This window comes from Cajanus cajan, chromosome 7 (genome assembly GCF_000230855.2).
Source record: "Cajanus cajan strain Asha chromosome 7, NIPB_CcT2T_4, whole genome shotgun sequence".
NCBI classification, from domain to species: domain Eukaryota; kingdom Viridiplantae; phylum Streptophyta; class Magnoliopsida; order Fabales; family Fabaceae; genus Cajanus; species Cajanus cajan.
The window spans coordinates 33275326-33287797 of NC_138523.1; the positions used below are offsets into that span (position 1 = coordinate 33275326).

The 12472-nt window shown below is 34.2% G+C and overlaps 1 protein-coding gene across 1 annotated transcript; it reads left to right on the forward strand.

Moving 5' to 3' along the window:
• The first annotated feature begins 577 nt into the window (after positions 1-577).
• On the forward strand, positions 578-11304 carry LOC109790679 (1-acyl-sn-glycerol-3-phosphate acyltransferase 2). The gene is made up of 11 exons (XM_020349876.3): positions 578-833; positions 1055-1177; positions 2672-2711; positions 2882-2955; positions 3639-3698; positions 4044-4121; positions 4260-4418; positions 8455-8580; positions 9765-9857; positions 10300-10386; positions 10733-11304. Exons 1-11 carry the CDS (start codon positions 762-764, stop codon positions 10970-10972), a joined length of 1152 nt encoding a protein of 383 aa, XP_020205465.1. The 5' UTR covers positions 578-761; the 3' UTR covers positions 10973-11304.
• The last annotated feature ends 1168 nt before the right edge of the window (positions 11305-12472 follow it).

Consider the following 12472-nt stretch of genomic DNA (forward strand, 5'->3'; position numbering starts at 1 on the left):
TTTTTTTTAAATTTTAATAATTTTTTTGTTTATTTATATTTTTAATAATATATATATATATATATATTAATTTTATATTATATTATATGAATAAATAGGCTCATCTATCAAACCTAACAGACTTTTCTATAATTTTAAGCCTAACTTTTTTATATAAATAGATTTTTTTAAAATTCTAAACCTCACATTTTTATTAAAAAGACTAGATCAAACGAGACTTTAAAAAGATTAAGTTATGACTCGACCTATTCTCATCCCTAACTGCAACTATCCTTTAAATAAAATCAAACACAAAATTTTTACCATGTGAAATCTCTTTTATTATACTTACAACACATGTATTAAATTAGTTTTTTTCCTTTTATTTTTATTTAAATAAAATACATAAAAGCACAAACTACTTTAATCCAATTAATGAAAATAGTTAGAGTATGCGTAACTAACATTTCTCAAATGAAAAGTGTAAAAAAAATTGTTAAATAAATATTAAACATTTATGTAATTTTACACATTAAAATTATAATTTCATTTAAAATAAACATAAAAATAAAATATGGAATGAAACATCATTTATTCCCCCGAGAACGCAGAAGGGATTAGCACGAGAGAATACGACGCACGCACACTTGGTAGCAATAGCATCAGCATCAGCAACAGCAACAGCAACAGCGTAAGCACATAGAAGAGCAAGGAGCAACAAGATCGACACACACAGCAACCTCAATTTCATTGACACCACGAATTTGGGGAATCCGCTGGCTATGACTGCAGCTGTCGTCGTCCCATTGGGCCTTCTCTTCTTCTCTTCGGGCCTCATCGTTAATCTCATTCAGGTCTCATTGTTACTTCCTCTCTTTCCAAATAAATTCTCCACGAACCGATCCCTTTCGCTTTCTCTTTCTCGCATCACGACGAAACCTTTCGTTTTCCATGTTTTGGTTTCGGTTGTTGTTCTAGATTTAGATTCATGGAGACGGTGTTCTTCGCTCACTTCGGGTTGTTGATCGGTTAATTGATTGATGATGATTTGTGTTTTGTGGTGTGTTGCTCTCAGGCGATATGCTACGTGGTTGTGCGGCCAGTGTCGAAGAGTATGTACAGAAGGATGAACAGGGTGGTAGCGGAGCTGCTGTGGTTGGAACTCGTGTGGATTATTGATTGGTGGGCTGGTGTTAAGGTTTAATTTCTCTTGTCTTTATTAACGTTGTTGATTTGTGGTTCATGGAACAAAGTCTTGTTTAATTCTTTTGCACACTTTGAATATTGCTTTGCTAGATGACGTGACGTGGCTTTGGATTGCTGAGTTGTTTCTTGCCTATTTCTTGAAATAATATTTGAAAAAATAGGCATTTGTGTGAGTTTTTTTTATTTTATTTTTTTTGGATTTAGTATGTAGGTATAACTTCTTCCTATTAGACCAGCTTCTGTAAGAGTAAAGTGGTATTTCCAATCGTGATTCTATGTCCAAGTCAAGGATCAAATCTTTACTTTTAGTTAAGGACCACAAGTACTGAACTACATGTGTTAATATTTTTTTGGTTATTTGTGTGAGGGAAATTACAGTTATAGCTGAGGGTTTGAGTCAAGGTTGTTTAATTGGGGAATGAACCTGGTCGTGATGTTTGGGAAAGTGTGAAAGTTGATGCTTGACTTGTATGATGTGGTCTTTCAACTGAAATGATGCTCATGTATCAGGTGTTTATTTTTTTTATGTGAGGGATATAAGTGAGCAAGGGAACATAATATAGATGCTAGTTTTCTATGATTGTGAAGCTGCAACAAGGGCTGGAATTAGAGATCGTGGACTTTTTGGGTTATAGTTACTTGTTCCTACGTTGCTCAAGGGCTTGAAATTATTGAATATTTAACAGTGTTGTTGCGCGTCTAGACTGTGATCGATTGCTCATGTAAGGGATTTTGGCCTTAAAATGGAGGGGTGATCTTGCAGTGTCAGTAGGGTCCATATGCGGGGAAACTAGAGAGAGGATTATGAAGATTTGATAACTTTCTAATTTGTTGCTTACTTTACCCCTCCTTTTGTGATAAATTTTCTTGTTCTTCTTCTACTTCCCTTAGCCTCAAAGCTATTTAAGAAGTAGAGATTTAGGGAAACTGAATATTGCTATTTGCTACTTGCTAGCCATGATCTACCAACCAAATTGTCACAAAGATCCATTCTTTTCTCTTTTTGATAGAAATTTTTTCTTTTAAACTAAAAGGTTCAGTTGTGCTTCCAAAATGGAATTTTTCCATGTGAAATGAAATATATGATAGCTTAGATTTCTTTGGTTTAAAGTAGTATTAATCAAAGACGATAACCATTTTCTTTAGTTGTGCGACTCAAGGGCAATTGGATAGATCAGGACTTTTGGATTATTTCCTGATTAGCTCCTTTTGTAGCCACCTTCCTTTAACAGATACTAATTGCTTAGGCGGTTGATTAGTTGGTTGTTAGCCATGACTTTAGGAATTCTAGGGAAATTCTAATTGTTAGCCATCTCTTTTGTTGTTTAATGCTTTTGATAATCCTGTCTTCTGTTCTTATCTTAAAACTTATGTTATCTAAGAAGAAAAAATATTATTTGAAAGGCATCATATATGAACTTTACTGCAATTTAATTGTTCTTATTTTGAGTAAGCAAATCTTTTATTTGGAACTTTCTGGTTTCAGGTCCAAGTATTCACAGATCATAATACCTTTCGATCGATGGGTAAGTCTTTGTACTATGCATTTGTTGCTAGGTTCCTCCTCTCTTTAATCTCTTTCTTCTTGTGTTGTGCACGTGTGCTTATGTTTTAGAAAAGAAAAAGGGAGTTTTATAGGGCCTACATTTATCTCAATATAGATCATCTGAATTCTGATTCTGTCTATAATTTCCAGGCAAAGAGCATGCTCTTGTCATATCCAATCACAGAAGTGATATTGATTGGCTTGTTGGATGGGTTTTAGCTCAGGTGATTATTGTATTATTTAGTATGACCTCTTTCACATATTTAATGCAAGAAAATTAACACAGAATTCATGTATTTATGTATTAGCATGAGTTATTATTTCATTTGCTATTGTGAACTTCGATATTATCATACTGGGACACACATGTGGGGCCTAATTATATATTTGTCTATTTCATCATAAATATGATATGGCCTAAATATATTTTTACTTCGTAAAATTTAGGGTAAATTTGTATTTGGCTCCTCAAATTTAAAATTGATTATTTTAGTCTTATAATTTAAAAAAAAAAATACTTTTTAGTCCCTCAAGACCACTAGTAACATAACTAACCGTGACAGTTTAAGTCAGTTAGGCAATATTACTTGAGTTTAATGTGATATTTTCACTAGCAAAAATACTAGTAGGTGAATTTTATGTTATAGATTCAATAATAGATGAGTATGATTTGACAGATTGACGAATGACATTTGAGTAAAGGGATTGAAACAATTATTTTTAAAATCAAAAGGACTAAAAGAATCAGTTTTAAATTTGAGAGACTAAAATCAAATTGATCCTAAATTTGAGGGAGTCTAAAACCATATTTTAGCCATATGATATTATTAGATTTGAAATTGTGTCTGTGACTCATCTGGTTTTTGCTTCAACTACTGATTGATTTTTGAACATTATTATTCTTCAGCGTTCAGGTTGCCTTGGTAGCACTCTTGCTGTGATGAAGAAATCATCAAAATTTCTACCGGTATGTTTTGTTAGAACTTGTTATTTTGAAATGAAAAGATGGAATGGCACTTGTTTTCCAATCATCTTGTTTTAATGTTTTGATCAGTGGTAATAGCAATAATATGATTTGATATTGGAGTATGAATTTTGAAATGCGGGGATGTATTGTATCTTTATCTTGATAATTAATAGGATGTTCTGTTGGCTGCTTTGGTTTATCACATGATAGATGTCTGCTTAAGGCCTGAACCTGATTAGACATGGAAGCTTTTGAACCTGATTTTCTTGGATTTTTCTGGGGCTTCACTGACCACTTTATCATTTAATGTCAATGTTGATCTATGGGCTAAGTTCCAATATGCAGGTCATTGGTTGGTCAATGTGGTTTTCTGAATATCTTTTCCTAGAGAGAAGTTGGGCCAAGGATGAAAGCACATTAAAGGTATGGGTTACTCAAATATAATTCATATATGTGCTGTTTACTAATAAGAGATTCATTTTCTTACATGTCATATTAATGTGCATAAGCTGTTTTATTATTTGTGAATCTCATTCGAAACTTGATATATTGCATGTGCAGTCAGGCCTACAGCAACTGAGGGATTTCCCTCTTCCCTTTTGGTTGGCTCTCTTTGTAGAAGGAACTCGCTTTACACAGGCCAAACTATTAGCTGCTCAGGAATATGCAGCCTCAGCTGGATTGCCTATTCCTAGAAATGTTCTGATTCCAAGAACTAAGGTGGAATATGAATATTCTCTTCTCTCTTTTGGTTGTCTTTTTTCCTTCCCTTGCTTTTCTTTCCATTGTTTGACTAGGGTATGTTTGCGGGTTTATGGGGTGAATAGAAGGAATCAACAAAGAACGAAGGGGAAGAGAAGGAAAAAGAATAAAGGGGTTACATATCCAGATTTCTTCCCCTTGTTTGGATGGTTAAAATTTAAGATCCTCCAAAATCTTCCATATTCGGGGAACACTAGCATGTTCATAAATTGAATAGGGAGGGTTTTGGACTGTCACCCATTTATTTTCCTTCCCACAAGGAGCTGATTTTATACTATAGTTAGATACAATTTGTGAAAATACCTGAGAGTAATCCTTTTAGCCCTTTGATTTATATTTACAATACAATAACCAAATCACTTAACTGCTGGGATTCAGGGATTGATAAAAGCTATTTACAGAAACTTTGATATCTCTAATTATAAGTGAGGATGAAAGAATATAAGTCTTAGAATTTGGTCTGAGGGCTAACTTAACCTTATAAATTTGGTTTGTAAGGTGAGAATTGCATGAACTTTAGTTAAGCCATATCTCTAATCGATGCAGGACTAAACCACTACCTTTGAAGCTGCAATTAAGGAAACCTCCAAAGAAGCTGCAACTAAGGTAGGCTAGGGGACTGCAATTAAAGTGACTTTCCAACACTCCCCCTCACACCTTTGACTCCCAACCTAGAGTGTGGCAATTGCAGGTGGCCTAACAATAGATTTAGGATAGATTTTGATATTATCTTAGAATTTGATCTTATGGCCTAACTTAATCCCATAAAACCGATTTATAAGGTGAGAGGATTGCCCAATTATCACAAATGAGCTCCATAGGTCCTATTACGCAAAATTTCAATTCTTGAAGTTGTTTCTTCAACCATACAAGTTCACACATATTAAGAGCCATAGCTTGATAAACTACTTTTGCATTTGATTTAGCAACAAATTTTGCTTGTTTTTCAATGAAAAGGTATTGCCTCCAATCTGATCACAAGACCTAGAAGTTGATCATATATCACAAGTGGAGCTTGCCTAGTTTTTCTCTATATATGCAACATGTCTATTTGACCCATATTTTTTAAATTAGCCCCTTTCCTAGAAAACCTTTATTATATTTCAGGATACGAATTCCCTCATCCTTATGATGGTCACAGGGAAAATTAAGAAACTGTCTCACAGCTCACCAGACTAAGAACAAATGATATGTTCGGTCTAGTCATGGTTGTCAAACTAGTGAGTTAACTTGTAGAATCGTACGAGTTTACTAGTCTAGGGTAGGAAAACTGGTTAACTCGCTTCTGGAATCATTTTCTGGTACTCGTGTAGACTCGGCTGGACTTGGATAGAATTGCTCAAAATCGCAAGTCTATGGGCGAGTCTGCTAGTCAGCTTCAGATCAATTTTTGCTCCCTAAATGCCCAAAACGACATCGTTTTAGAGAGGGTTTCTAGTCTCCTCTCTATTTTCTTAAACCTCTCACTTTCTGCTCATGAAAACCACACTCTCCCTCCCTTTGTGTTCTTCGATCTGCCTTTGTTCGAGCTCCCATGACATTGTCTGACTTTGTTCTATCCGTCCAGCGCCATCCTTGCAACTTCTGGTGTTGTCCCTGTAGTTTTCGACGAGTTGTTCGTCCACACGTTTTCCTACTCATCTGATGAGGTTCCACTTGTGAATCCTCAAGTATTCCTTCAATGCTTCTCGGATTCCTTGGAAAGATGTCAAGGAAGATGACTCTAAGAAGCACCAATGTGACCTAGGCTTGCTCTAGCTAAGTCCGGAAGAAGGTAAGATATCCTAGCTCTACAAAGAGAGGAGCTCAAGTAGGTAGAGATAGGATAAGGTGACTTTCGGAGGGAGAGAGTTCTAAGAGGAGAAATCTCATGTATATCATCCAAAAGTAGTACAATTCTCGGCCACCTTGAATTTATAGGAAATAATTAGGTTAAAGGGACCATGGGTTAGCCTAAGGTTAAGTGAAACCATGGTATGGTTTACTTAACCTTAGGCGCCCAAAATTTGAATTCAAAATTCAAATTTTGGAGCCTAAACCCGGATCACACCATGTGCACCTCATTTGGAATGTAATTAAGCTTCCATTTGAGTTGCATATCAGTCACACCATGTGCATGTGTTGCACATGGCCGAAATGCATACCAAATGTAAAACTAATTACATTCTAATGCAAATACACATGCAACCTAAATAACCCTAAATTCAAATGACCATCAAATGAAAACTCCTAATCTAAATGGCTGGAAATACAAGGCCTAAAAGAAATACAAGGTTCTAAGGCCCAACCCTACACTACTCCTAATCTACTTGGGCTTGAGACAAAGCCCAACTAAACAATGTGATGGGCTTTCCTTGAACTTGGGCCCACTCCTCTTGGATCCTCTTTGCCATAGCTCTAGTAGTTGGGCCCTTGGCCCATGGGCCTCCTCCATCATCGTCCAACACTGTTCATTCACCTTTGTCAAGTTGAGAAAACACTCGCTGGAAAGGTGCTTCATTTCCTCTGTTTTTACTCCTTCAACCATGCTATTATTGCTATTGTGTTTATGCTATTTTATTTGAACTTTTTGCATCCCTTCTGTTCCGATTTATAGGTGCTCTGCTGATTGTGCTATTTTAATATCTTTTAATATTAGGTAGACTCTTACGAGTCTACGAGTCGAGTCTACGGGGAGCTCCACGAGTTTGCGTAGGCTCGAGTTTGACAACCTTGGGTCTAGTCATGGTGAGAAAAATAGTTTTTCCACTAGTCTTTGATACCTACCCAGGTATACAACTCATTAGTTGTAAATTTAACATTTGAGTGCATAAGAGTATTAATTGGTCCAAGGGAGGTTTGAATCAATCTGAAATTGTAGCAGAGACAGACATATCAAGGTAGGGAATTGGTAAAAGCAAAGAGACAGTGTTGAGCTTTACTACTTACTAGTGAGGTGAAGTATGGAGAGTCCTCAAAGAAAGTCAGCATTTGCAACATTTAAAAGCAATGTTTTGGAAGGGAATAACACAGATATCCTAGGCTGATAACTTATGAAGACCTGGAGATAGATCATGAACAACATAGGTAGAACCAAAAACACGAGGGGAAACAATGTAAAGAGAATTTGTAGGAAACAGGATGGAGTACGGTATTTTATTATTTAAAATAAAAGATCAAGTAGCCATTGCTGAGAACAGCACTGCCCCCAAAGTTTTTAAGGTATAGCACATGGGCTGTGTCAATAATATTACATTAGCTTCTTTTGGCTTTGCCATTTGTTGTAGTGTGGGGACAATTGGACAAATAAATCATGCCATCCGAGGTCATAAAAGAATTAAAAAATGCACAAAAGTATTGTTGTGTATTATCATTACACTTAATAGTTAATACAACTATTTTTTCTAAATTGGGTTTTGAATTTTGTTGTGAAAGTTTCAAAAAATGATGAAAAACTCTGAACATTTTTTCATTAAAGATACCAAATTATATCTGAAAATATCATCTATGAAATAACAAAGTACCTGTATCCTTAGATGCAACTGAATTTGAAATTTAGTTCTTGCTTTCCTTTGGTGTATTTTGTTGGAAAAGTATGCAATCTTGCCAATGTCTCTGCCTTGTTATGGATATGGTTGTGTTCATTCGTTTGGTGTTTGGCCCTTTCCTGAGTTTTTCATGTTCTCTCATGTATTTGGTTTTTCTGTTTGGGAAGATATCACATCCTCCTCGTAGCTATACTCTCACCCTTTTTTTATCATAAAATCATTTATTCTAATAAGTGTTGAAATAGTGTAAGCTATCTGGTACAGTAAGTTCACTTTATTTTAATGTGATTTCAAAATAGATATTGACTTTATCTGTATATTTTACTTTCATGTTTTGGCTTTATTCTTCTAAATTTACATTGCAAATTCAGTGTTACAGACCTAATATGCAGTGCCAAGCATTATATTAGGTTTTATTTTTTTTTTCTTCTGTTGTTTAAATATTTACTCAATTATGTTGCTTTCAGGGTTTTGTTTCAGCAGTAAACCATATGCGCTCATTTGTTCCTGCCATTTATGATGTAACAGTGGCAATTCCCAAGACTTCACCTGCCCCTACAATGCTGAGACTCTTCAGAGGGAAATCTTCAGTGGTGAGCCAATCAAAATTGAGATTTAGAAAGAACAAAAAAAAAAAAAACCTGCATCTATAATCTCCACTCTTTCTCTGATCACATCATGTACAGAATGCAAATGTACTCTTTCTGTGTCAACCAATTGCAAGTTTGTGATTTGATTGACTATCCCTTTCGTTAAGCTTCTTCTAATTTCAGTGTTTTCATTCTTCTCCTACAAGTAATTAATGTGCATGGGATTTTAACCACAGAAATTAATTTTAATGTGCTATGTGACTAAAAATAGTAATTAGGATGCAGGAGTGCATTTACTGCTTAATGATTATTGATTTATGATACCCTTATGCTCAATCTGTATGCTTTGGAAAAATGGAAGCCATGAAAAGAACACAATAAGATTTGGAGTCTCTTTCTGTGGGATAGAATTGATTTGTTTTCCTTCCCCAAATTGTATGCTATTTCCTGAACATATTTTTCTAAGCATGTATGGAATATAAGACTTCATTTTCTTTTTTCCCTTAGGCTTTTAGTTTGTCCATCGGAGAAGGCCAATGAAGATTAAAGTAAGAAAAGTGAATCAAATAGAACATTGTCTGATTAAAAGGAGTGTAAAAAGTTTAAAGGGATCTTTAGAAGAAAGTATTAAAACGCCTTTTTGGTAGAGCCCCCTGATGTTTATTGATCCATGTAGCCAATTTCACTTAGTATGATAACGCTTGGTTGTTGTTTTGCCACCGTTATGGGATACCTGATCATCTTATTTAAGTTAGCTTTGTTATCTTGGAGATTTGGAATAGGCTTCTTTTTTTATGGCAACCCATGGTGTTGCTGAGGAATTGGAGGCACTGTTGTTTGTTAGAGGGGAAAAAAAAAGAAGAAATGACTTAGCAATTTGGTAATTATTGCTTTTATTTTGAAGAAAAGCAGATCTTTTCAAGGATCCATAATTTTCTATATATACCTGAGCAATTTGGTGCATATGTTTTTAGTTTTACTTTGAAGAATAGCAAAGCTTTTAAGGATTCATAGTTTGCTATGACCTCGGAAGTGGGGACCAACTGATATAAATGACTTTGTTATTATATTCTGCTTTAGTTTGGTTTTGTTCATCAAGAGGTTTCCTTATACTTATTTCATAATCTGAGACGTTTTCTTCTTTGTAAAATGTCTTGTTTAATTAAAATTTACTAATTTTACCCCAGGTGCATGTGCATATTAAGCGGCATTTGATGAAGGATTTACCAGAAGAAGATGACGCTGTTGCTCAATGGTGTCGAGATATATTTATGGCTAAGGTGTGTTAATTGAATTTAACTGTTAAAATAACCATGTAGCTTTCTGTGCATTAGTTGTCCAAGATTTTAGCAACATTGATTGACACAAGTGGTAGCAGCTTGTTCCTTTAAGCAATTGTCTAGGATTCGAATCTTGATTTTGGGTATGAAATATATTATGTTGGGAGAACAATACTTACTTTGTGTAAGATCCTGGTATTCGATGGAGATTAGTCACTACTTCTAACAGTAGATATTTGGTATCAATGTTATGGTTACTCCAAAAAAAAAAAAAAAATAGTTGTCCAAGTTTATATAATTGCTGACTATAAATAATTTTGCAAATCTCTCACTGTCTCTATTTGCTAGAATGTTCTGGTATATTTTGTAGCTTCTAATTGTTGTAGTTTGTTGTTTATACAATTTTTCTCTTTTTTCTCTCCTTATTCCTCCGGCACGCCAGGATGCATTGATTGATAAACATATAGCTGAGGACACATTTAGTGATCAAGAGCTGCAGGATACTGGTCGACCCATAAAGTCTCTTGTGGTGAGATACTTTCTCTCAATAGGTCTAACCTTGCATATCTCCTAGAGAAATGGCAGTGACACCCACTCTAACACTCTCTTGCTAACACTATCTTTATTATTGGATGAAAATCACAAATACTAGTGTATCCTACGCTATATTAGGAGAAAGACTCATTAAAAGAGATTTGGGCTCCACAAAATTTGTGATTTCCTGTAATTTTCAGCCAATAAAAAGGAGTGTTAGAGATAGTGTCACTAGCACTGCTCTATCTTATCAGCTATTCTCTTTTGTTGTACCCTATTGCATATAGTACTAGTAGCATTATTTTTTGCCTAGTCAAGACTCAATTTCATTGTGGGAACAGGTTGTCATATCTTGGGCTTGTGTGGTTGTCGTGGCGGCCGTAAAGTTCCTCCAATGGTCCTCACTACTATCCTCCTGGAAGGGTGTTGCATTTTCAGCATGTGGTTTGGGAGTTGTGACTCTGCTCATGCACATCTTGATTAAGTTCTCACAATCCGAGCGTTCAAGCCCTTCAAAGGTTGCCCCTGCAAAGTCCAAGAATAGGGAACAGCCGGAGACTAGGGATAACAAACAAGACTAGATCACACAGTACCTGAATATTCTATACATAGATAGGGAATTCTTCTGAGGTCACATGTTGAACATGATTTGCATTTATGTGGTTTGTCAAAAAGAAATTGCATTAATGTGTTTAGGGACTCACTACCCCCCTTTATTTGTTTGCTTTGGAATTCCATGTCATATGTGTTCAGTTCTTGTATTATGGATGCATATACTATCCATTATTTTCAAATTAATTAGGATGACTTTGTATAGACAACTATATAGGAATGACGTACAAAAATCCTACCTAACTTGCATATTTTTTGGGTACTTGTACACTTTCAGGTATTACACTAAGTTTTGTGGTTATTTCTGGCTCCTTTTCTGTTTTCTTAATGTCTTTGGTTTATGTGCAATTCTTTACCTTTTCATTTTATTCATAACACAAAGGAAAATAGCCTAATGGACTTCTCCTCTTAAAAAAGAAAAGCACGGAGATAAATAAAGCGGAGAAGCATATAAATCTTGTAATTTTTGCGAATAAATTTTCGATGAAATGCAAAGTACAAATACCACACCTTAAAAAGAGCACTGCAGAAAATTTGGTGTGGTTTGGTCAAACATTTTTCGATTAGTTAATGAATGAGATTTATAATCTTCATTATCCCTTGAATTTTTTTTTTCCGGTGAATACAAAATTCTTTGGTATTGCAGTTTTTATTATTTTTATTTTTATGTTTTTTCTTTGAATACCCGACACTTTAAGGATCTACGACTCTCTATACTATAGCTTCTTTGAGGCTTGGGGATCGAATGGTTTTACTTGGCTCACCGTGCTTCATGTTTTTGAAAATTTGAAGGATTTTATTTTGTAGATTTTAGATGGATTGGGTGCCCTTTTAGGTTTAGCTGCCACTTTAGTTTGATTTTCTTAGCAAGAGGATTCGTCAGTTTTCTAATTTTCTTAGATTCTTTTCATTAATAAGTGTAAATTACATTTTCCTCATTTGAGATATAAATATTACCTTGTTCTCCCTTATATTAAAAATTGCAATCCTCTCTTAACATATTTTAAACATGATATTTTAGTTTTTAGTCTCTATAGTTAAAAATATTTTATTTTAGTATATACATGTCATTTTTGTTTCATTTTAGTTTTCATTGTTAATTTTTGTAAAGACTAAAGGATAAATTTTATGAAATTATTGAAACTAAAAAGAAACAAAAATAGTATGTATAGATACTAAAATGGAATATTTTTAATTATAAAGACTTAAAAAGTAAAGTTGATAAATTATATAGAATAAACTAATAATTAAATAAACCAAGACAACTTCTCATTTTAACCAAATGTATTACTTTGTGTCCAAATTTGTGTAACATTAATCATAAATTCAAATTGTAACACCTCGTTTTCCAAAATATTATTATTATTATATAGTATATGATAAATTATATATTTTATTTTAAAATCTAAAAGATTGATTTTACAGGATGTTTTAATATTAAAATTATATTATTATATTTTGGATCAGAA

What these genes read in the sequence shown, in the direction of transcription:
- LOC109790679 (XM_020349876.3), top strand. Translation starts at nt 762, where the DNA reads ATGACTGCAGCTGTCGTCGTCCCATTGGGCCTTCTCTTCTTCTCTTCG. An exon ending in TTGGATGGGTTTTAGCTCAG is followed by an intron (nt 2,956 to 3,638) that starts GTGATTATTGTA and finishes ATTATTCTTCAG; the next exon opens with CGTTCAGGTTGCCTTGGTAG. An exon ending in GACCCATAAAGTCTCTTGTG is followed by an intron (nt 10,387 to 10,732) that starts GTGAGATACTTT and finishes TTGTGGGAACAG; the next exon opens with GTTGTCATATCTTGGGCTTG.